General features: G+C 39.8%; 1 protein-coding gene across 11 annotated transcripts in view; it reads left to right on the top strand.

The window, feature by feature from the left end:
• The window catches only part of MINDY2 (MINDY lysine 48 deubiquitinase 2), a 31291-nt gene extending 8976 nt beyond the window's left edge, over positions 1-22315 (top strand). The window contains exons 2-12 of one of the 11 annotated variants that reach the window (XR_015259838.1): positions 723-780; positions 2500-2564; positions 3352-3510; positions 4408-4510; positions 5087-5229; positions 16588-16761; positions 17391-17564; positions 18654-19670; positions 20914-20980; positions 21255-21356; positions 21871-22315. Coding sequence is in view for 1 of the 11 variants with exons in the window: in XM_086756892.1 (XP_086613018.1) it covers positions 723-780; positions 2500-2564; positions 3352-3510; positions 4408-4510; positions 5087-5229; positions 16588-16761; positions 17391-17564; positions 18654-18773 (996 nt within the window). In the remaining 10 variants the exon portion in view is untranslated. Of the gene's footprint in view, positions 1-722; positions 781-2499; positions 2565-3351; positions 3511-4407; positions 4511-5086; positions 5230-16587; positions 16762-17390; positions 17565-18653; positions 20891-20913; positions 21027-21254 lie in introns of those variants that run through there. The other 10 variants (XR_015259837.1, XR_015259836.1, XR_015259840.1 and 7 more) reach the window with 10 other exon arrangements.
• The last annotated feature ends 3378 nt before the right edge of the window (positions 22316-25693 follow it).

Genomic DNA, 25693 nt, shown 5'->3' with positions numbered 1-25693 from the left:
TGGGCTGCCTCAAGAGAAGCGTGGCCAGCAGGTCGAGGGAGTGGATTCTGCCCCTCTACTCTGCCCTGGTGAGACCCCACCTGGAGTACTGCGTCCAGTTCTGGAGCCCCCAACATCAGAAGGATGTGGAGCTGTTGGAGAAGGTCCAAAGGAGGCCACGAAACTGATCAGGGGGCTGGAGCACCTCTCCTGTGAGAGCTGGGGCTGTTCAGCCTGGAGAAGAGGAGGCTCCAGGGAGACCTTAGAGCAGCCTCCAGTGCCTAAAGGGGGCTGCAGGAAAGATGGGGAGGGACTTTGACAAGGGCATATAGTGACAGGACAAGAGGTAGTGGCTTCAAACTGGAAGAGGATAGGTTTAGATTAAATATAAGGAAGAAATTATTCACAATGAGAGTGGTGAGGCAGTGGCCCAGGTTGCCCAGAGAGGTGGTGGATGCCCCATCCCTGGAAACACTCAAGGCCAGGTTGGACGGGGCTTTGAGTGACCTGGTCTGGTGGAAGATGTCCCTGCTCCTGGCAGGGGGTTGCACTAGGTGCTCTCTAAGGTCCCTTCCAACCCAAACCATTCCATGATTCTGTGGTTAAGGTTCTTGGTCCCAGTATGCTAATGCTCTTATAAATCAGTGATGCACATGTGAACTTGCATCTAGAAATAATTTATTGGTACTTTCTATATTGTGTCGTTTTGATGTTTTAAAGGCAATATATTTTTACTTTCACAGATTAAGCTGCCACCAATGATGGAAATCATAACAGCTGAACAGCTGATGGAATACTTAGGTTAGTAATTACAATAAATGATTTTCAATTCTATATCATACTTCTAATGAATAGTAGTATAGGAGGACTGTTTTATTTTACTATTTTATTCAGCTTTACTTGAACGCATGCTTCAAGAAAACTGCTTACAGTATTCAATTGCTCGTGCTTTTCCTCAGCTGCTCTTAGAAGTTTTCTGTACCGCTTTCCTAAGCGGTTAGTCTGGTGCTGCAGTTGGTATGGCGTAGCACAGCGACACTGGTTTAAACTTATTCATGTCTCTTACAAAGTTGTTTTGGTATAATTGACAGAATGTAGTAAGTCAACTGTGCCTTTAATTGTCTGCAGTCACTCTAATCCTTAGTAGTGTGACCCAATTAACATTAATAACAGGGAAAATTAAGTTAGTCATGACAGTGATTGGGGTCTCATTTGCAGGCACTACTGCATTATCAGATTCAGTCTTCAGCAAAACTGCGGCTGTTTCCATCTGCCAAGTCTGTAGCTTCAACAGCCCAGAATGATCCAGGTGTTAAGCAGGATTGCAACTGCACTTTTAAGCTATATGTACCACAGTTCTTTCCCTTTGTAGCCTAATAAATATGAAATGTTTGAGCTTAATAGGCTAGATTTGAGTTGTCTTAAGCAAAAGAAAAAAACTTACTGTATTTTCTTTCTTTTTTTTTCCTATAAAGAATGTAGCTTGTCCTTTTCAAAAGGATATCGCTGAGTATTTCAGTGGAAGAAAAAAGTTAATGACATAATTTAAAAAAAAAAAGTCTTAAGAAATCTTGCTGCCTGTGTCTAAACATTCTTCTAATATTGATAGAATAATGCTGTCTGAAATCACTGTGTTATCACAGTTGCCTAAATGTGTGTATTCTTTCTTGAAGGCATGTATTATCTTCTGGAATTACCTTATTAAACTGAACAACAAAATTACCTTCTCAAGTTATTTAGGTTTGTGTTCAGTCAACGGGATTAGCAGTTGCCAAATGGGTCTTCTACAGCTTTAAAAAAACACAGAAAGACCACTTTAACCACTTTGAACAGTCTTAACTTAAAAGATTATAAATCTGAAAACCTGTAACGATATTTTTCTTTGAGTAGAAATGTATTTTTTAGGAATGAAGCAAGGGAATAAATATGAAACTGAATAAATGAAATCTGAAAAATTTGAGAGAGGCAGTTTCTGGATACTAGTAACTAGAACTGTTACAAATCTTGAACCCCAGTGCATTCATTAACTGATTAATTACCTTTGTGTTGTAGACACAGATGGAATATAAGCCTTTTGGATTTATTGGTGTATGGAAAAATACGCAAAATATTCATCATATCAGTCAGGATGAGTGGCCGTATTGTGAAAGTGTGTTACGCAATTACATACCTTATTGTGAAGAGTTTGACCTTTCATGTTTTTAAGTTGAAGCACAGAGGGAGGTAAATTTCTGAATAATTAAGAGGTTGGTATGATACCCCAAGAGATTATTAAATGCTGCTTTAGTAACAACTTCGGCCATTTGAATTTTCTTTCTTAATATCATCCTACTATGTTTTTTATAATCACGTTTTGCTCCATAACCATAATTCAGGTTACAAAACAATGCGATCTCATTGATTTCTCAGGGGACTTCGGTGATGGTATTCATGATCACCCAGCTTCAGTCAGAAGTGTTCACAGAAATGTTGAAGCTTTGTGTGTGGAATAAACGTAATTTTATTTTCACTTTTTTTTAGGAGACTATATTCTTGATGCAAAACCTAAAGAGATATCTGAAATTCAGCGTCTAAACTACGAGCAGGTAAGGAGCTGCTCTTGAAATGCAATTGCTTATGTCTGAAGGAACTAAAACTTTTTTCTCACCTAAGGTTTATTATTGTGTTAAAAAAGAGAAGCATACAAACCTTGTGGTTATTTTTTCTTTTTTCTTTTTTTTTTCCCCTTGGCTTATTGTAAAGTACTATTTATAAATACTTCCTGTTAGTGAAGAAAAACTGAGTGTCTATTAGCACAAGAAATTATTTTTATGACTGCAATAAAAGAATTCTGGTTTTATTGAGGAATTAAAACACAGAAGTCCATGTGGGAGTATAACAGGGTGGCTGCTCTTAGAAATCTTCTGTTATGCATCCTTCAGCGTGCTCTGTTCTGTGATAGCTGCTGGACTTTCTATGAGGATGTCAACTGAGCAAGAAAGAAATACCTCTTCTGAAGTCATGATGGACAGAGAGGCTGATTCCCTGTTATGAGAGGCAATATTATTTGCACTGACAACTATTTTTGTATCATCACAGAAGTCTTTCTATGTTAAAAATAATGATATTAGTTTAAAAAAATATTGATGTAGTATATATGTATGTCCTTGTAGATACATGAGTGATATCAGGAGAGGGGGAAAAAGAAACTAAGTCACAAAATTATGTTTTAGAAGCACTGGAATTAAGTCTTGGTGTTAATCATAATTTTGCATTTATCTTGCCACACAGTTAATATTCTTTGCCTAAAACAATATATTTTCTTCTTACACGCACCAAGTATACAAAGCTCTATTTGGTCGTCTGTTTTTTTTTTTTTTTTTCTGCTGTCAGAACATGAGTGATGCAATGGCGATTCTACATAAGTTACAGACAGGCCTGGATGTCAATGTGAAGTTTACGGGTGTACGAGTGTTTGAATACACACCGGAATGCATAGTGTTTGATCTTCTCGATATCCCCTTGTACCATGGATGGTTAGTGGACCCTCAGGTAACTTATTTTTTCAATAGTTAAAGCAGAATGTAAGTTCTTGTGAATTTTATTGGGGGGAGGGGAGATGTTTCAGAATTTTAACTGGAGTCAATAATAATTGTTACGGTAATAGATTTATTTAAATCTAGTCAGAAAAATTGGATTTTCCTGTACATGGTTTTTTTTGTGTGATAACTTTGCAGAGACTAGGTCTGTAGTCAGGCGAACTTACAAAATCTTCTACGCTGAATTTGTGACTGTGTAAATGAGAATTGTTGTTCTGAGGGAGATTATAAGTTGCCAGATATGGTGTCCTAATCATTGTTTTTGAAAGCTCGTTAGAGAACACGTGGAAGGAATGCAAGGTTACTTTCCTCCTTTCTTCAATTCTGATTTATTTTTGCTAGTCACTGCTTTTGAGAACTGAGAATGTTAGAACTAGGTAGAGAGAACTGCATCTTTAACAAATATATAGTTTATTTTTAATTTAATAAACATTAAGCTGGTGCTCTTTACTTAGGAGGAAACTGGTGAGTTTGGCTGGAATAATCTCCCTCAGATTTTTTTTTTTTTTTTTCCTTTCATGCCTTGTTCATGGAAGTTGCTGTTCTCTTATCCCCTTGGACTTCCTCCCTGCCCAGCTGAGCCAACTGATGCCCCACGGTTTCCTCCATCTGCTTTAGCAGCAGCTTTTGATGTTAAGTGTTATCTTAAGAATTTAAAATGGAATCTGAGGCCACAAAATGTCTAACAGTCTGGGCTAAAACTTTTGGGCCTAGTATTTTTAGGGGGTAATCCCCACTCTTTGTTGAAACTCTTCTTATTTTCCTATGAATAACTTCCATAGGCTTGCAGGTGTGTTCTGTTCTTCACAAAGGTCAGTTGTGCTTTGTATGCTCTTCCTTCCCACTTCAGGTTGCTGACATAGTAAAAGCAGTTGGTAACTGCAGTTACAATCAGCTAGTGGAGAAGATAATTTCTTGTAAACAGTCGGACAACAGTGAACTGGTTAGTGAAGGTGGGTAACTATTTTCTGTGCTTTGTCAAAGTATCTGCCCTATCAAATCTTAGTTACGTATTTTGTATGTGGGTCTCTGGTATGTGGAGATGAAAGTGTGAAGAGCTGCGCTGTCTGCTCAACCTCTTTCCCTGGGCAGGCAGACTGCACTGTGCTTGCCTTCTAAAATTCTCCGATACAATTTCCAAACCAAGAATCAGCCTTGTTCTCTGATCTATTAAATATACTTCTTAAAAAGCTGGAGAGAACTTCCTTTTACAAAAAGGTATCGTGGGCAGCATTCAGATTTCAACTGGGCTGGATTCAAACATTAATTATATACTGCATGATGACAAAAAAATCAGTAATATTTAGGAGTGGATATAGCATTTCTGAACATGAGGGGGTTATTTACAATGCTGGGATTTTAGAACTTTTAACTCACTTTCTCGATTTGTGGTAATCACTTCTCGATTTGTGGTAATAGGAGGGCATCTTAGTAGGGAGGAGATAGCAAAAGTACTGTCATTGTAGCCACATTTTTGATATTGGGAAGTGTGTAATAGACACACGTAACAGTATGTATTGCTTTTGTAGGATTTGTAGCTGAGCAGTTTCTAAATAACACAGCTACGCAGCTGACATACCATGGACTGTGCGAGTTGACTTCAGCTGTCCAGGAAGGAGAGCTTTGTGTGTTCTTCAGGAACAACCATTTTAGCACCATGACCAAATACAAGGTATACTCAACACTTTTGTCTTTACTATTGTGGTTTGCCTTCTTGTTTTAAAAGCAAGTCTTGTTTTTTCTCCTCGTTTGAAATAGAAATAAATTCCAGTTTGCTGTTATATGCAAGTACAGGGAATGTAAGGACTGTAGCAAATGTTACTTGTGAATTACTGATTACAGCAGTTTAGATATCAGGATCCCTTATCACTTTAAATCAACCAGTAGCTCTTCCCTTTACGTTCAGTTTGCTCCTGTGTTAACTCCTTTTGTGGTTATGTATAATGACATGTATTTCTTACATGGCTTAAATTTACTTGCAGTTTGTTACTGGCAATGATAAGGTTAATGAATTTAATTTCTTGTTTCTGAGGATATAAAACTTTGCTTTACGTTTGGGCCAGTAGATGAGTAGCTTCACGTGGTCTTCAAAATACCCAACATTGGGAGAAGTTGAGGTGAGCTGCAATATTGGTTCCCTTTATTAGGGAGGAGATTATTTTTTGAATCTGAAACTGGGGAAGCCAAATGGTGAGAACTGTGAAAGGAGGATTCCAGGATATGAAAAGCAACTGGCAACTTGGTTAATGCTTCTGAGACTCCTTTCTCTGTGGATTGGAGAGTCTGGCTTGGCAAGTTTACAGTCATTTATGGAGCATCTTTGTTTTAACACAACTTTGCCTTCACTAACATGTATTTTTATGTACCTGACTCGGGTAGAAAGGGGCACGATCAAATATCTGCTAAGATTTAATCATTGCCTTCTTTTCAGTGATAAATGTGAATATTTTGAAGTAAACTTTTCATTGGCTTGCAAGGTCAAATCATACTTAGACGTTTCTCTCAAGCATACATATGAGTTTCTACCTTTGTATAGGACTCTTTAAAGTCTTATTTAAAAACAGATAACCAAAATATAATTTAATTTCAAGTACACTTGCATTTATGAATAATGGTAACAAATGCAAGAAAAAGGGAGTGTGTAACATACAAAAACGTTAAGGAGACACTGGTTTTACCATCTGTTACATGGTAATGTCATATACCTTATGTGAATGACATTAACTTTTCCGTTTGGTAGTACAGCCCCTTTTTTTTTTTTGTCTCTGGCTGTTAATCTTGACTGTCAATGCTTATCTTTGGCATTTTGAATAACTGCTCACAAGCTGAGGTAAAGCTCTGAATAGTCCTGATAAATAATGATTAACTCTTCAAACAAGTAACACATTTGGTTTTCTAGTAGCTTCTTAGAGCACATCTAAGATTAGTTTTAAATCTGTGTACAATGATATTGTCTTAAAGCAATAGAATGGGTAAAAGGATCTTTCTCTTCCCTTCCTACCTTAAAAAAAAAACAAAACAAAAACACCAACCCCTGAACCCCTCAAAACTATGTTTATGGTCAAAACAATAATTGTGAAATTCAAGTCACAATTTTAAGAGGTATAGTCTTGCTTCTCTCCATTTTCCTAAATTTAGCTCTTGCAGTAGTTGGTAGTAGTTTGTCATGTAAGTCCATACGTTGTTTTATGGTTGCTTTCATTACAGAAAAAAACCCAGCCAAACAAACAAACAAACCTAAAAAAAAAAAAACCAACCAAAAAAAACCCAAAAACCCAAGAACCTAAAAACAACTTGGTTTTAAAAAGAAAATGTGAAATAGAAGTACAGATGTACTTTCTAGGTACAAATGGTACCTAGAGGGGCAGGAAACCTTTTTTACTTTGTTTAAAGGATATTCCAGCTAAAATACTTAAGTCCTCCTGGAAATAATTCATTTTTGTGTTATAATTAAACTTCTAAAATATAAAATATTCCCTGTATTAAATACAGTCAATGAGTATCACCTTGACCTTGTGAATTATAAGTACAGAACTTTGTTTGTAGAGTGTAGCCTGTTGTCGTCTTCTGCAGCCCAGTATTTAGATGGAAGGCCAAAACCTGGTGTGTGTTCGTTAGTACTTTATCAGCTTCATACTCGTAAACATCTACTTCTCAGCTGAGATCCTCTGTCCTTAAAGAAATAAAATGCAGCACTTCAATGCGTTAAATGTCCTTAACCAATCTTAATAATATAGAACAGGTAAAGGCAGTGAGTAAAAAATCTGTGTCTGAATTTTTAAGACCTAAATCCAAGTTCTGAAGTTACTGAGTTAAAATATTTGAAGAATTATTGAGCTGGATGCTTGGTTCCAGGCACAGGCTGCACCGGAACCGCAGCATCCAGTCAGCCAACCAAAAACCCCCCAACTGACACACAAGGTAAGCAAACAGGCAGAAGATGCCAATGAATGGAAAGCTGCAAGGGCAAGGTGCAGCAGGAGGAAGAAGCTTTCCCAGAACCCCGAGGTGCCCCTGCAGAACTGCTTTGCCGCTCTGCAGACTGAAGAAGTAAGACCCAGCACCTTGGGGGAGGCACGGGGGAGCTGTGCAAGGGAGCCCGACCAGCTCGTGTGATAACTAGCGCTACCAAGAAAAAGAGACGAGTGGTAGTAGTGGGTGACTCCCTCCTAGAGGTACAGAGGCACCCATCTGCTGCCCTGATGCGCTCTCTCGGGAGGTGTGCTGTCTCCCGGGGGCTCGTATCAGGGATGTCACCGAGAGACTACTTAGCCTCATACGGCCCACAGACTATTATCCACTGCTGGTGTTTCATGTCGGGGCCAGCGACACGGCCGGCAGCAGCCTGAGAAACATCAAAAGGGATTTCAGGGTTCTGGGTTCAACAGTCAAAGACTCTGGGGTGCAGATGGTCTTCTCATCAATCCTCCCGGTCGAAGGGCAGGGACCTGAAAGGGCCAGACGTATCTGGCAGGTCAACTCGTGGCTCAGGGAGTGGTGCTACACCCAGGGCTTTGGGTGTCCAGACCGTGGGGCGTGCTTTGAGAAGCCCGGGCTGCGAGGGGTGGATGGTGTGCACCTAACTGAGAAGGGGAAGAGTGTGCTTGGACAAAGGCTTTCCAGGCTTGTCCGGAGGGCTTTAAACTGGTGTTGCTGGGGCAGGGGGAGCACAGGTCAGCCCACTGTTGTCTGGAACCCCCAAGATAAGAAGGACATGGACCTGTTGGAGAGGGTCCAGAGGAGGCCACACAGATGATCAGAGGGCTGAAGCACCTCTCCTGTGAGGCCAGGCTGAGAGAGCTGGGGCTGTTCAGCCTGGAGAAGAGGAGGCTCCGGGGAGACCTGAGAGCGGCTCCCAGTGCCCAAAGGGGGCTGCAGGAAAGGTGGGGAGAGACTCTTCAGCAGGGCCTGGTGTGATAGGACGAGGGGTAATGGTTTTAAAATAGAGGGAGGCAGATTTAGATTGGATATTAGGAAAAAATTTTTTACAATGCGAGTTGTAGAGCACTGGAACAGGTTGCCCAGAGAGGTGGTGGATGCCCCATCCCTGGAAACATTCCAGGCCAGGTTGGCCGGGGCTCTGAGCAACCTGATCTAGTCAGGGATGTCCCTGCTCCTTGCAGGGGGGTTGGACTGAATGACTTTTGAAGGTCCCTTCCAACTCTAACCATTCTGTGATTCCGTGATTTTAGCTGTGTATTGAAACTTGTACTGCTTCAAAGTCACTGTGCTTTTAATCTTCTCCTTTTTGAGAAGTCTTAGACTTCTGAAATGCTGAGTTTTGGAATGTAGGCCATTGTTCTTGTATTTCATAGCCGTTATGGTGCCCTCACTTGCAGCTAGGGTTCAATTTCCATGTTTTCTACAAGCTTTTAGTTCCTGGGGTTGTCGCTTTTAAACAGTACTGTTCATTTTGCCTTGGGTTTCTGACGAGTGGTACATTGCCAAATCTGAGATAGCAAGAAACTCTTTAGATAAAGACAGAAATTCTTCATTAGTTTATTTTTAAAAGTCAGCAGTAACCTTTCTGTCTGTTTGTAACCTCCCTAGCTGTTTGCAATAGCTATATGACGAGGTGTTCTTTCATGGAAGTCAGGAATAGACTTGACCTGGCCTTTTAGCCAAGATTAGCTACCCAAAAGTCTCTGGACCTCCAGCATGCTCATGTGCGTGCCAAACGCACAATTGTCACAGAACTCAGATTTTTCAGCAGCTTTACTCTTTCCTTGTACTAGGTTTAATCTACTCTGCAGATTTTTAATGGAGACTTACTTCATGGTTTGAGCAGTAGTCAGCAGTAGCTGGGTTTTGGAGAAGAGTCCATCAGTTAGGACATGGGAGACACAACATACGCCAGAGAAAGGTGTAGAACTTTTAGGGCAAGAACTATGCAATTTGTTTGTCTTTCACTAATATTGCCCTTCCCTCTTCCCCCTCCAAACCCAATATATGGAAAGACACAAGCAAAACAGTTATGAGGTTATGTACATATCATAAAACTTGTGTGTTCTTAGAAACATTTACACTTTGAATAATTAGCAAGAATTTATAATGAAAATCCCTTGGGTCCATTAGGCTGTTTAAGTATTACTCTAGGGAAGCCAATATGTAAACTTGTATTTGAAAGCGTTCACGTACAGCTGATACAGTGACTCCTACACTGGGGACATTTTGTAAGTTTTTGTGGCTGGTGTTTTAGTGAAAGCACTTGGATTTCACTATGTTATATTTCAAATGAAGCAGGATGTAGGCTCATCTTAACTGCACTTACTGGAGAAAAGGAAAAAAAACCAGATAGCTAAGCTTTTTCAAAGGAAGCTTGTTCAGAGTTCTCTTACGTGCTTATCTCTTCTGGAATCACCTTTAGAATTGAGTAGATTAAAAAATATCAGTTTTTCTAATAAGCCAGACAAACCCAAATAGCCTTCCTCTGCTTTGTATTGGTGCCGCCTAACAATCAGGTGGTTGTGATGGAGCCATTTGTAATATTTGTGGTGCTTGCTTAAACAGATTTATTTTTTTTAAGTTGTATTAGAGTTCTTTCCACATTCCATCTGGTGAGTTTGTTTTAGAGATAATAGATATTTTCTGGTTTTAAATGTGTATATATATATGCATTTACCTGTCATTCCTTAACAAGGGATAATCTTGTGGATGTTTTGGAGCAGAAATGGGAGACGTGGAGAGTGGTTACACAAGCATATGATTTGAACTTACTGGTTTTTAAGTCTTTATTACAAAGAATTAGCAGTATTTATTACATGACACACAGTATCAATTGAAAAATAGAATATTTGCTAACACTGACAGCACTGTACCTGCTTATACTGAGTTTAGAGCGGCTTTTCACGGTCAGATTGAAGGCTCTCTACCTTGGTTTTGGATTGCTTATTTTAGAGGGCTCTTTTACTGAATTAAGTCTTACGTGAAAGTGTGATAAACAGCACATTATTCTGAATTCTTATGTCTTTGCTTTGCAAATCTTTTCACAGTCTGCTGTTAGAAGATGTTGCATAGTGGCAAGAACTCCTTGGAGACGTTGGGCGTAGTAGTGCTCAACTGGAACGATTGTTAGGCTGGTTCATCTACTCAGGCTTTCTTTGTGTCCAGTTTTGACTCCAAGATACCTTTTTTTTTTTTTTTTTTTTTTTTTTTTTCCCATGGGTAGTGAAGAAATTTGTAAGGAAGGGAACTAGAGTGACCCCTCACAAACCTGACTTTCTTCGTAATACCGTTTTTTAATTGTTGCTAAATTAACAATAGTAAATGAGGGTTTTTTACTCTTAGGTGCTTCTCGCAAGATCAGCCATAGATTGGTTATGAACGTACAGCAACACTGTGAATTCCTGGTGTAGATCAGGGAAACAGCAGTGCTGTTAGGTACTGGAGGCAAGAGCTTACTGACAGTCTGTGCCAGCAGATCTTCAAAAGTATTTCTGCTCTAGTTAAGGGCATGAAGATAATAGTGGACAGTAATAGGTGAGAAGTTGTATTACAACACTTTAAAAATATTATTTAAAAAGAGTATTTGACTTATGAACAAGAGAAAAAGCAAAAGGGGGAACGATGGTCTTAGTTCAGTGTCACTGTATTTGAAAATATTGAAAATATTTGTTACTGTTTTGAAACATTCCAGTTCAATTCAATACATAGACACTTCTAGAAGGTTAATCTTCAGGCAGGTAATGTGCCAATTTTACGTATCTTCCAAATTCCTGACTCTGGGAGTAAGAATTAAATGGAAAGGGCTCATTCAGTAATAATTTCTCTGGTTTAGATACAGCATTTATTTAAAATTTGAGTAAAGTAACAATAGTAGAAGAATGGTGGCAGTGATTTTTTTTCAGCAATTACTATGAAAAGTTTTGAAGTAATCTTCCTCTGAAGACTTCAGTGGTGGTGGGGTTTTTTTTGTTGTTTTTTTGTTTGTTTGTTTATTTTAAAGCTGCTGAATTGTTATCACAATGTAACTGTGAAGATTCACAGATTGCATTTCAGAATAGACCATCAGTTCCGTTATAATTTGTTTACTCAATTTATATTATTTAATATAGTCTGGGATAATTAATATTTTACCGTTCCTCTTCTGAAAATGGCTTGAAATTTGCATCATACAGTGTGTTATTATTTCTGATTTGAAAAAAAAGTTTAAGTATTAGGATCATATTTATAGAAAAATTACATAGCATGTATTTTAAAATTTCAGTACCACGTATAAAAGAAAAGCAAATATGGCAGATCTGTAATACGTTAGACATCTGTGAAAGCATGGTGAGTGCTAGTTAATAGTGGCAGTGCAGTGATCAGATTCCGAATCTTTCCCTGTTATTTGTCCACTTGCCCCAGTAGGCGTTTATTCTGCTGCCTGTCCCTGTAATTGTATACCAACACTCTTGGCTCGTGTGATTGTACAGGAATCACTTTCAGCAGTTAAAGGTGTGATTTTTTTTTTTTTTTTTTTTTTTTTTCCTTTGCTTTTCATTACACAGATAATAAATACATCAAATGGTAATTCCCTAGATCAAGGAAAAACAGAACTGTAAAGAGGGGATCAGTTTGGTAAGAATACCTTGGTTCAGTTGGAATGTGTTTTCCCACTGCCGTGGCTGTAATACAACTGATTTTCCTCTCTGAAAAGTAACAAGACACCTGTTTGGATTTTTAAGTATGTGTGTTGCAATTATGTTTTCCCCTTTATAAACGTTGGGTTTCTGTTTCAGAACTCGGCACAGACTTTTATTCAAATACAAAGTGTATTTCATCACAATTATTGCACTTTTTCCTTGGGCGGTTAAGATGCTGTCTGAGTTTGGCATGGCAGAGGCAATGTATATAATGTCTTTAAAACACGGTTAAATATTCTGGTGTTTCTTAGTAAGTGTGCGGTTTTTATTCTGAGGGTTACTCTATTGAATCAAATGGTGTATAAGATTAAAATATATATATATGTAAACTTTCTGACAGGTAAAACATTCAGATAGATTAGACCAATGTCAAAATAATAGCGCTTGTTCGTGCCGACATAAAACAGCTCCATAAAAACGCAGGGGTCTGATCCAGAGGTCCAAGAGAACATTTACATAGACTTTAAAGGATAAGGCGGAAGACGTTTGTCTTTACTGTCTGAAGCTATTGGACAGGCATTTGGTGTTCCTTTGCAGTTTTCTAAACTGCAGGGAACTTGGTGCCTGGCATCAGAACAAGTCGTTTAAAAGCATTGATTTTACTTGGTTAATCCAGTCATGAAATTACCCAGTAAAGGAGGTCTTGTAACATCGCCTGCGGCCTATGTGGGTTTGCATTTCAGAGGGGTTTTTGTGCAAACCAGAAGACTAAGATCATTCTCCAGGAGAGCAACCTTCTTTTATCCTTAACTTTATTTCAATTTTTTTAATATGTGAAACTATAAAATCTGGGCATTGGTCTACAATATCTTCAGATGTATTTATTATTCTTCAGATAAATAATTATTTGTAACTATTACTGTAGGCACAGTTTACCTGAACTGTTATGCGCTTCAGGCTTCTTTTATTATTTTATCCCCTCTTGGCAACAGTTATTAGTAGATACTATTGCAGTATACTGGGGGCCATGTTAACCCATGGGATGTGTATTTATTAGAAAACCCCACATTTAGAAATCAACCTAAGAGATAAGATGGTAATACTTCAGAAATGGGCAGTTAAGATTTTATGAAACACATTTATTTTGTAAAGCATGGTAGAGTTTTTGGCAAGGTCTGCTTGAAAAGCATATTTATGTATATTCGTTAGCTTAATTGCATGACCTTAGTGCGCTGATCATCCTGTTTTAGCTTTAACCCTGACTAGAAAACAAATGCAGAATCAGGACCATGATCTGTTAAGTAGAAATCATGTTGTGTTTTTTCTCTCTTTTAGAACCTCCTTCCTAATTTTTGAGTTCAGTGTAAGTAAATGTTTCTACACTTGGGAATTCTTCCCGATTCTGTCTCTGTGTGCCCTCTTTTCCTTTTCCTCCTTGTGTGTTGCACTGAGTGGAGCTGAAGTGCAGAAATTTTGGTTGGTTCCAGATGTGCTGTAGAACTACTGGACACATGGAGTCAGCAATCCCAGTGTTAGACAGGTTGTATGTCACTGTCTCTTAGCAGCTAGACCGGTCTCATGAACTGGGAAGGGCTGGAGAGTGGGGGCTGGTTCCTGACACCAGGCATGTCGTTACTTGGCGCAGCTCAAATGTGGAGGCAGCATGAAGGTGAGATGATGAAACGATTTTCTCCTATCACAGATCCCCCTCAGTGGAGTTGGGGTGTGCTAGTGAGCCTTCAGGACTGGGAAGAGGGCGCGCGGGGCATTAAAACAGGGTGTGTAAAACCAGTCTGGAGATATATACGGGCTCTCTTTGCTTGCTGCAAGTAGAAGGAACAGAAACATTGATGTTCGTTGATACTCTGTAAAGAGTAGCTGCGTTACCCTGAATAGAAAGAGAGCTGACTCCTCTTAATTTGTATATGAAACTGCAAATTGCCCAATTACTACCAACAGTTACATGAATAGCAGCAATATTTTGAGAGTCCTTGGGAAAGTTTGGGTTTTTGATAAATTCCATTAAATTACACTGATATGATGTAGAGAGCACTTGCTAAAAACCAAAAAGGGAAAGATGACTTTGGATCTCTGGTCTGTGCTTTCCCAATGTCCTCTTGTTCCAGTAAAGTGAAAAGGAACTCTGTCCCCTCACAAGGACCAGGGAGCCTGGTTTGCTGGTTCGCTCCGTTCTGTGACAGTGAAGCAGCATGTTTTCAAACAGTGCAAATGGTACTGGAATTGGAATGGCATTGTTTTGGTAATGCGGTGATACATAACGCGGTTTATTGCCTTTCATCAGGGAGCCACATTAAAGTAATTTTTTTCTTTTTTATTTACTCTAAGACGACGTTTTAAAAAATTCATGTTCAGGTATGGTTCAGCTGAGGAAATCTCAAAAACAGAAAGTAAGAATATGAATTTTATTTAAGATTCAAACAGTTCTCTATTTCAAGCAAGTCTTACTTTTGCATGACAGATACTAGATTCTGATCCCATAAAGGCACTGATATACTTCAGTATTTGTATGGGGAAAGTTCAGCTTACAGTAGCTGGGAGCCTGTGAAAGCATTACCACTTTGCTATTTCAGTACTATTACTAAGCCACACTGTTTATCAGCTGTTTAAAAAGCAAATTCAAAATGTATGGCATAAATAGAGGAAACCTTGCCCTTTTTTTTCTCTTTTTAGGTTTTACTTGCATCAATGTACTGGTCAAATTAAAATATAAAAGGTTCAAATACACTTGCCTTAAAGATTCTGGGGTTTGGTTTTTTGTTTTTTTTTTGTTTTGTTTTGTTTTTACTTTTTCTGGAAAGACTTATTATATCCTGAGATGCTGTGAAATAGGTATTCTGTACAATTTGGAAATGTTGTGACATGGTTTCCTTTTATTTTCTTTGAGTGATTTAAGCATCAGAAGTAGCATCCAGATTTTAGGCAGGTTTCTGAGAAAAAGGATTCCTTAGACCGTGTTACGTGATCAGGCTTGTTGCTGGCAATGTCATTTCTGCCTGAGCCTGTGAAGCTGCTGGGGTAACTGCCATTCCAAAGCTTGAAGGTATAGCGGTGTCCCTGCTGGGTTTCTGTTCTGTTCCCTTTGGCCTGTGGCGTAAGCACACCTTGTGGTATTAGGTAGTCTTAGAACAGTCACTGCCTCCCGGTCCTCAAACAATGCTTGCGTTACGTCGTGCGGCCTGCCAGCCGCAGAAGGCATGGCTGCGACCTTAGGATTGAAGAGATGTGATTTTAATTTCAGCATCTCGTCTAGACTGTCTTTTAATGACCGAGAGAAATCGGTGAGCTAGGTCTGTGCTGGTTGAATAGGCGCCATGTTTTCATTTTTCACCTGTTCAGGCTATGAAACCATCAGAGCAGGAACTGCCTTTTGTGTTTTGGTACAGCGATCTTCCAGAACCCTTTGTGTGCCGCGGCAATACAAATAGCAAATTTTTGTGGACATTATAATAAACTGCTTTGATTTTTACAGCTGGAACTGCAACAGGTTTTGCATGGCATATCTCCATCTGGTACATTCAGTAACATGCTGTATGGTCAGTAATAACGTTCCTGCTTTGGAGTATAATTGTAGAAGTATTATTAAAACGGTAGAATAAGGTTAAAATCTAATTTAAATGGAAATTTTTAAACCTGGGGGTTTGTGCTGCTTTGCTGTCCCTCAAACATGCAGCACCATCTCATTTTACTCAAGCCCCACTTTTGTAATTTCCCTTTGATTTCAGCTCCTCTCCCATTCCTTCAGCCTAACCTTGCATTTCAGCCTTCCTCTACCTTGGCTTCTGGACTTGTTAGGGATGTCTCTCTCACTCCCAGACCAGCCCATTTTATACTTTCAGAGTTTGAAATTGAGAAATTTGGCCTTGTGGAACTGAAAAAGACTAAAATCCAACAAAAGCCATTATTGGTAAGAAGTGATAATCTTTTAATTTCGTTTTTTTCAATTGAAATTAACCTCAAATTCGACCAAAACACATTACAAAACATGAAGTCAGAGATGCGATCATTTTGAGGTAATGCTGCTTGGATTATTTGGGAGGATCACCTTTGTCTCCAGATCTTGCCTTTGGAATTTAATGTGATTTCTCCTGGGATTAAAAACCTGCATTGCCAATCTTGAAGTATGCTTCTTAGGTGTGTGTCCAAGGAGTTACCAAGGTGTAATATGTCTAATGTAAATCTGTAGTCAATATCAGCTTTCATTAATAATGAAAAATGACCAGATGGAACACAGAAATTAAGTGTGGCCGGTAATTTAGCAGTGAATACTAGCATCTGATGCTCTAGTGCTGTCTACTCATTATTTAAATTATTCATTTGCTAAAAAATCTAAATGAATGTTTTACTGGAATGCAACCATTGTATTAGCTGATCATTTCTGCTAATTATATAAGATTGTAAAAAATATTTTTTTTTAGTTGACAGGTTTTCTTTATTCTTCTGCATAGGGTCAGCTTTACCTGCTGGTGACAGACCAGGGCTTTCTTACAGAAGAGAAAGTTGTCTGGGAAAGCTTACACAATGTGGATGGTGATGGAAATTTCTGTGATTCTGAATTCCACCTACGGCCTCCGTCAGACCCTGAAACTGTCTACAGAGGGCAGCAGGATCAAATAGATCAGGTACTGGATGTCTGCATTTCTGTTGTATTTTTCTGGTTTTTAAATGCTGGGGGGAAAATTAATAAGCAGATGCTTTTTAATAAATTCAAACACTGTATCTCTGTCTTGTAGAATAAAGAATCTGGCAGAGATAACAGGGCTAGTAATATCCCGAGTTGTCCGTCTGGATATATCCCAAACTACCTTTGGATTATTTTCTCACCTGTTTAGGAGTTAGTGCTCCTTGTTGATCTATTCACAAGACCGTTCAGTAGAGTGGGGACAGTTACTCTATCAAGCATAAATCAGAGCGTTAATTAGAAATAGCAAATTGGTGTGAGCTGACACTTTCTTTTGCTGCTATCCAGGTAATGGAATTTAAACCTGAAAGGTATTTTTTTTTGGTGTATGTTTCATATGCTGTGACATAGGCACTGCAAAAGGAGAAACTTAAAAGTAGCTGTTTCCAGCCTTTTTGCAGTTCAGGGTATGAACGGGTTCTGAAACAAATTCCCGTTTTCCATGAGGTCAGTGTCTCTGAGGATGAGGCTGCGGGGAAAGGGAAGGTACTGCAGAGCTGCACATCTCATCTGGTATGACTCGGCTCTTTCCTGTGTGAGAGAGCATTAATAAACAACTTTACTGTTTAGGATTATCTGATGGCATTGTCTCTACAACAAGAGCAGCAAAACCAAGAGATTAACTGGGAACAGATCCCAGAAGGAATCAGTGACCTAGAGCTCGCAAAGAAGCTCCAGGAAGAGGAGGACAGGAGGGCTTCTCAGTACTATCAGGAGCAAGAGCAAGCAGCTGCTCAGGTCCAGGTAAGAGAGCGTTATTACAGAGCATCAGCACCACTTCAGGAGAGTATTAACTTTATCGTTGCGTGGACACAGACGTGTCCGTAAATGTCTGTACAGAATGTGACAAGATGAATATAGGACTCTTCAAAAAGACGCTGTGATTGTTGGCGTGTGCATATGGCAGATGCTGCCACTTAAATACTTTAAGGCGGGCCTAACCTCCTAAATTAGGATTTCATTTGAACTATTTGAGTGATGGGATGAGTTAATATGTAAGATTATAAAGATTGTATTAGCTAATATTGTACATTACTTGCAAAAGAGCATTCAAATAAGAGCTTTTTGGTAATTATTGAAGTTCTGTCTTTATTTTGTCTTGCTTACAAAACCTAAAAGCTGTTTCAGTCTGTGATATCACGTGAATCTATTTAGTCCTGTTTCCAATTAGGAAATTAAGTTTCTCCCAGTACACCTTTCTGTCCCATCCCTATAAGCAGTTGCATTGAAAATGCTTGGAAAATGTGATTCAGGCACACGTGTATACAAAATTGCCATATAACTGAATCTTGTGCGCAAGAGGCAATGATTGAGTTCATGTTCTGGACTCAGGGAGTTCTTAACTGCTGAAGACTTTTAAAACTGCTTTTATTTACAAATATGTGAAAAATAATCTGTGTGAAGGCCGAGTCTGCTTATTGCATTAATAGAATCATCAATAGCTACTTCTCAGACTCGGATTCACTACCCCCGGCTGCAAAAAGCTAGAAAGAATTGAAGAACGTGCTTAATAAGACTCGACAGCGTGCTCGTTTGCAGCTGTGAATGGAGAACGGCTGAAATACATGATGAATTAGCAAAGCTTACTTTGCCTTTGTGTACCAACTCCCTTGCCAAGTTCTTAACTGGTTCCTCGTCACAAAAAGTTGCTGCCTTTTAGGCGTAAGAAGTTTTTTGACAATTCCAGAGTATTTATACAGAAAGACCCTACCTGAACCCTGCTGTTTTGCATAATAGTTAAACTTTTGTTTGTGAACTTGAACATAGAGTAACACTCCAGACAGCATCTACAATAACATTTGTTTTATTCAAGATTTTATTTTTTCTACACAGCAGGTGCAAGGTGCTCCTTCTCCAGCAAGTGGAAGACAATCTGGGAGTAATGAACGCAAACGTAAAGAGCCTCGGGAAAAAGAGAAAGAAAAAGAGAAGAATAGCTGCGTTCTCTTGTAACGGAACATGGATTCAGTCCGGAGCCAAGTGCATGTCCTCAGAAGCAAAAACAAGGAGTAAAAAGGAAGACAAACCTGTTACATGCCGCCTGTGCCTGATTACCCCATGGATTTTGTTCACGTTCCAAGAGAGGATGGGTGACTTTGTTACAATCATCACAGACTTCCTTCAAAGTCATAGCGCGTGCTCCTCAAGTTGGAATTCCAAATCACAGTTGGATGCGGCTGTGCTTTGAGTTAGTCGTAAGAAATACTGCACCTTGTAGCTGAACACACAAATCATGGCGAGTTTTGTGTCAGTGACATCCATCACTCATTACATCAGTTAGTAAGCTATTTTATCTTCTACTCTAAACCAAGGAGGTAATTCATTTTGTGTAAGACCTTCTCCTGAAGTCTGTACACGAGCACAACCGAATTCTGTGTCACTTGCGTGGAATGAAACTATGTCTTAGGCTGGGTATAGTCCTCATGGTAGGAGAGCCCAAGTAAGAGCTGGGCACTGCCTCCTCACGTCCAGATTTCCTTGCTTCTGGATCTGGTATGTTTGGTTTTCTGAACCCAGATTTATACTGTGTTACTGCTATCATTGCACTCCCGGCCAGCTTTCTTGCCCCAGAAATAGGTGACTTGATAGGCACCCCACAAATATGGTCATAGAAGGTGGGGCACTTATTAATAAGCAAGATGAATATTGTTTGCTTTTCTTGCAATTACAAACTGGGTATGGCAACTCAGATGTTATCAGGGTTAAACAAGTAATTTTATAGATGATTTCTTTTTCTTTTACTATTTTTTCTCTTGTAGGTAAACTGGACCAGATAAGTTCTTATTTATTGACCTCTCCATATGCTAGGTGAATGGTGAGAGGAAACTAAGGTCTATAATACTCATTATTGTACGTAAGAATGCAGAGTTAAAGTCACTAACTGTCTGCCTTTTTTCCAGAAGTACCTTGAACTTTAACACGACGTTAACGTGTCCACTTGTGTATTTAAGCAAGTGTACTGTAGTTAAAAATACACTTTTTTGTTTGTTTTATAAATCATGTATCCTTAAAAAGCACACTTCTGAAGGGTGAGAGAGGAGCTAGGCTGCTCTCTGAGATGGTTTGGAAAGGTGGTCAGATGTAATATTTTGTTTTTTAAATCACTAATTTAGAATTTTTGGAAATCAGATTTTTCTAATTTATGGGAACCAAATAAACATGTTGTGTCTTGTAGTATTTATAGAACACAGAAACAGAATTCTTGCTGAATTTTGAGGGAACCACAGATCTTCCTCCACTTCCATTCAGTCAGTAGCAACTACCTTCTTGCTGAACCTTTTTGATAAAAATTTCTATTTAGCAATTTGTAGATACTTTTGAAAGAGGCTGCTTCTCCCGGACAAGTTCCGTATTCGCGCTCGAAGCCTGGGAAAAGGCATACAGCGGTGTGGGAAAGCCAGGGCAGCCGGGGGAATGGGACGTTCCTGGCGTCAGGTGTTTGGAGAACGTCTGTGAGGGGCTGTGTGACCACAAGTCCACTGGGAAAAAGCGGCTTTAAAATGATTTCAAGCAGACTGCTGCAGTGACGGGAACCGGTCACCACACAAATCTGTTACGAACCTAGAATGGAAATTAGAGGGATAAAGGGAGAATGTCTTCTTAACTAAAGGGCCAGTTTGTATCACTCTTTTCTTCCATGCCTTTTTCTCTTTTGTTTTTTCCACTTTTGTTACAATTTCCCTTTTATAATAATGACGTAATGAACAGTAGGTGGTCTCTAATGTGCAAACTGTAAATTTAAAAATTTCTCTATTCTCTAGAAAAGTCATGCCCAGAAAAGTAATTTTAATATTTAATGTATGCAGTTCAGATAATTTTCTAGATCAGAGCAAAGGTTGATGTCTCTCTTCCTTTGCAGCAGCCTAACTTCTTCAGACAAATTAATCTGATGGAGGATCACCAACATAATGACTTACCTACTTTAAACAGATCAGAAAATATTCCAATAGTGTCAATAACAAAGACTTTAAGCCAGAATGTTGTTTAAAAACATTCTGTTACTAAGATTTTTCCAAAACTGTGTATTTACATTTATTTATTGAGCTTGAAAAATAAATATGTCGAGCTAAGTGTTTGTTATCTTTACTTTCAGTGACTGCATTGCCACTTTAAATTCCCTTTGGAACACATTTCGGTGGAGCAGGTGCCCTGGCCGTTGCGTAGGTATCTTTGCCTAAGATACCGGCTGGTAGTAGAAGCAGTCAGGTAACATTTCCAGTGTCAGAGGAATGTGCCTGAAACCCACTATGCTGTGATTACGGTGAAATTGTCACTTGGCCACGAAGGAAGAAGAGCTAAATGCCGGCGCTCAGCAGGCTGAACTCCCAGACAGCCGAGTTTCTCTTCAATACGGGTGTAAAGGCTGTCAGGTCACTTGAGGCGGCAGGCTTGCTCTTCACACAGCTTTCTGTTCATATCCATTTTTCTTTACAGGTCTTGAAGCTTTGGGAAAAAGGTAAAGGATTCCTGAAATCTAGGGCGTTGTTCTGCACGAGTTGAGCTTGTTAGCGGCAAAAGTTAGAAGCAGGTGAGCTTGTGAGTATCCAAACTGAAATGCATCTGGAAGCTCAGTTTATACCCTTCTGTGCCTAACCGTCCCAAAAGCAGCTGTCCCAGACGCTACCTGCGACAGAACCTGATGATCAAAAACGCCGAACAGAATCGCTTTGATCTGTAATAGCGAGCTTGGGAAACAGCATTACAAAATATTCACGGAGTACCAGAAAGACCATGTCTGCTTCTGGCTATTTACTTCACTTGCCTCTTTTTTTGAAGCTCGTGTTCTGGCGAAAGGGTACAGATTTATACTTTAAACCTGTTTATAAAGTTTAGCATGCACATGCTCCACATACCTACACAATACACACGAAAGTGTCCAGAAAAGTAGAGCAGAACTTGTTTTCCACTAGATAAAAGCTTGCACAGAAAACAGAATCACAGCCTTTTTGTTGTTGCACTGTAGTTGTGAAATTAAAACCAGCCAAATACAAGTATTCTTAAAATTAGCAAAAAAAATTGAGCACTGCCATAATGAGAACTGTTTTTCTAGGAGGCACTTGGTAAATGCCCAGATACACCGCTTTCCCTGCGACACTCGTGGCGCCTGAGACCCAGCAAAGCGCATCCGGAGGAAGGCTGGAACACCAGGGGATGAAACGAGCATTCCTGAAATTCCCTTAAACACAATGCAAAAAATCTGTTTTGTAGCTAGCCACCTCGTTAACACAGCACAGCCTGCGTTCGGCTTGTCTTCACAGGGCTCTCATTGCGGGGTCACGGGCACACGCGCTGGAAGTGACGCGTACGCTGGCCTTGGATTGCCGTCGGGCTCTCAACCGTCTGGTGTTTCATGTCGCTGTGTACGCAAGTTTGAAGAAACATTTGCCAAGTTCTTGAAAAAACTTTCCAGTATGTAGTAAAAGGCAATTTGAGTTCTTGAAATGGAATCTTTTGGTGTATTCAGCAGGAACTACTCGAGTAAAAGGTGAAGCTGATGTACTTTTAACTGACCCTTTCTTCTTTCCTGATGTGGTTGGTAGGATTACTTGTGCTCACGGAGAGGCTTCCTGTGTTGAAATGAGTAATTCCTTGGATTTTGAGGTTAAGGACTTTACAGTTAATTATCTTTAGAAGTCAAGATCCCACGTCTACCTCCACTTGCCAGCATGGAAAAGTTTTCAACAAAATAGTTAGGTTTGGGAAACCCACAGGGAACATGAAGTCTGTATTCATGAAGTCTGTATTTCGTTAATTAATCTCTTGAGAGGTGTCCTTTAGTGCTGGCCTAATTCCAGTTGAGGCCCCATACCTGTCATGAAACTCATAAATGCGGGAGGTGATCTACTGGTGCCCGTGTGAGATGGTTGCTTCAGCTCACCCGAACTTAGACTCTCCAGCCCAGAGCGGGATAAAGTAGCGCAGTACGTAAGCATGGCTCAGCTTGAGTTTGTGGTCTCTTCTCTCATTGAAGCTATTTGAAAATCTTGCACTTTTTTCAGTCTTGGACTTTTTTCAGTTAAGATTTCAGCTATCATTTTTCAAAGTTAGGATTATGCTCAGCAGGCTTGAAAACTTCACCTGATGTAGCTCAGCGTTTTTAGCTTCTGAAGCAAAAGAAATCTGGGATAACTGGCGTTTCTGTCTGAAACCTGTTGACTTTTGTTCTGGTTCACTGGCACACGACAAGGAAAGGGTCAAAATTGCAATGAGAAGAAACAGGTACCCCCTTGGGTGGGGCATCTCTTGTTTTGGGGAGCTCTGAAATAACCACGTGAAGACAGATGAATTTTTCCCATTTATACAAACTGGCTGTATCTAGTTGTTAATATTTGCATTGAATATTTTTTCTTAAGGCTTGCATCTGTGGTCTGCTGAGTGCACGTTTACGCTTCTCTCCCAGTAACCACGGCTGGGCAGTCAGATGCTGTAACGCTGACAAAATGCGGATTCATGCTTACCAACACCGATGCTTTTAACTGCTTACAGGAAAACTCTCAAAGCTTTTTACCGTTGCCAAAACATTCTTTTTGCCAATGGTAAATCAGAAACTGTAACGGCAACTACAGAAGCAGAGCTGGGACGCTACCCGTGCTGTTCCCAGCGCGTACAGAACAGGCAGGAGTTTCACACCATGCGCTGTGTTGGCCAGCTGTGCGGAAAGGCAGCCTGACCACAGCCCCTGTTCCTGCGCTGCTAACTCCTGCAGCTCCCGAAGCCCCAGTGTGGTCTGATCAGACACCACCGTGCCATCTTTATCGAACTACTGCAAACACCTTTAACACTGAGGACACAACAGCACAGACTTCTCCATGTAATACATGAGTGAGTCCCAAGTCCATCTTGTCAAGTGACGTGTGCCGGCCGTAACGAAGCCAGCGTGATTATTTCTGCCCCTCTGTAAATGCACTTACTTCCTGGGAGAGAGAGAGAGAGGAGGAGATGACTGCTGTCGTAACAGACTTTGAAACCACCTTGTTCTTTGTAATACTGCCTTTTTCAGCCCTGGGAGATTAAAGAATGCATAAAAGTTTCTGAAGAGCTGTAATGGTTTGACACAATGTTTTTCTTGTCTTGTAGTACATCTATATGGAACAGAACACAAAAAAACCAAACCCCAACACCTAAACGTTTCATTTTATGGTGTATTTGGCTCTAAATGCCGCAGTCACCTTTTGGAACTAACTGCCTGCTTCATCAGCAGCATGCCTAGGCTGTGGAAGTGTCACTGGAAGGATTTAATAAAAATTGGAAAAAGAATTATTTCTACACAGAACGCACCATTTTGGTTTTTTACTGTGGTCTCTTGTGAGCTGCAGTAGCTAACGGTTCAGGGCTGGCTTATGGTCCCAGGAGTCAGCGGCGGCTGAATGCGCCCTAGGAGCCTTTTAAACTTCCAGAGCACTGCTGTAATACTTACTTAACGCTTGTCCCTAAATCTTTTTTTTTTTTTTTTGTGGGGACAGCTTCATACTACCAGATACAGCCATGAGGAGGAACATGACATTTCAGTGTAGGCTCCTGCAAGCCAGTTTCAGAGTTTACTCAAATTTTTCACGGTTGGTTACCAACAGGCACTGGCTGTGCCAGCAGAGAGCTGGGAGAAAGAACTGGAATGAGCACCTGTACTTCTACCGTTCCCTGAACTTCCAAGGGCACACAGGAAGCTGATGACCGGCACTATGCTTTTGAAAAATCTCAGACCAAATACAGAAATTTAATTTATACTGTTTCTACCTTTTATTTTTGAGAGGGAGGAAAGCCAGTGTTAGATTATCTTGTGTAGAGGAAAAACAACCTTGTTTTGAATTTAACTCCGTCTTCAGATTTGCTAGCTTTTTAGCATGTTACTGTTGGAAAACTAGAGTAACTGTTTGTCGTCAGCCCAATGCAGACAGAGTGAACCCATGAGCCTGCTTGTGAATTTTTAAACTATTCTGCTAATTCTTGAACTCACCAGTGCTGTTCATTACGTTAAAGAGTGTGACTGGTCACACAGTTACCGTACAGACACTTGTTAAATAAGCAGGGCCCTGGGTTGGTTCAGGTTGTACTCGCAAAAAGAAAGCTAGTACTTCCTCCCAGGCTGCAATCAGACTGTACCGGACAAGTTATGTCACTCCTGAAACAGGTCTTATATAATTACTGTTTACAGGTCAAGCCTCAACAAATTCAATAGTGGTACTTAGAACTATAGAAAGGAGCAAGTACCTTGTCCTGTTTTACAGAGAGAAACTCCGCAGCTGTACTAGTTCTTAACATAAAGAGTCACAGAATGTCACTACCTTACAGCTGCTTTCTTTATAATGGATTTGAAAACACTGTCACCAGTTCCCCCACAACAACTTCGGGATTAGTAAAGTGTCTTCAAGACACCATCCTTACACCCACCAGAATTGTGCAACTGCTGTGTTAAAGCAGTTTAGTTCTGAGCCTTTTAGTCACCTCACGTGAGTCTCTGACTGGTGTTAAAAGGAAATGCAAAAATAAAAGCTAACATAAGCTACTCTAGGTTTACCAAGAGAGAGGAGAAGTTAAGGTTTTAAAATCTGTTTTAGAAGTGCACGACCTGATGAAATCTAGTCATGCAGTGACGTTTGTACCCATGTGTGTGACCAAAATCCTTTTCATCGCCATGTTACACCATTATCCAACACCGTAATGGCATCTCCAAGTTCAACGCCTGAAGGTTTTGCATTTTAAAGCCTTAAATGTTTATATCGCATTAATGTGTTTTTCAAGGCTATAAGGAAACTGTTTTCCTCACAAATTGTTAAAATTATTTTGAACACTTAAAGAATTTTCAGAGAAGTCACATTCTGTATCTTGATACCCTTTTTGTTTGTGTACCACAAAAGAAAAACTGTTAAGTTCTG

Source organism: Chlamydotis macqueenii, chromosome 12, assembly GCF_036417535.1.
Source record: "Chlamydotis macqueenii isolate bChlMac1 chromosome 12, bChlMac1.mat, whole genome shotgun sequence".
NCBI lineage: Eukaryota > Metazoa > Chordata > Aves > Otidiformes > Otididae > Chlamydotis > Chlamydotis macqueenii.
Note: the sequence above shows the minus strand (reverse complement) of the source record. Positions and strands in the feature narration are given on the sequence as shown.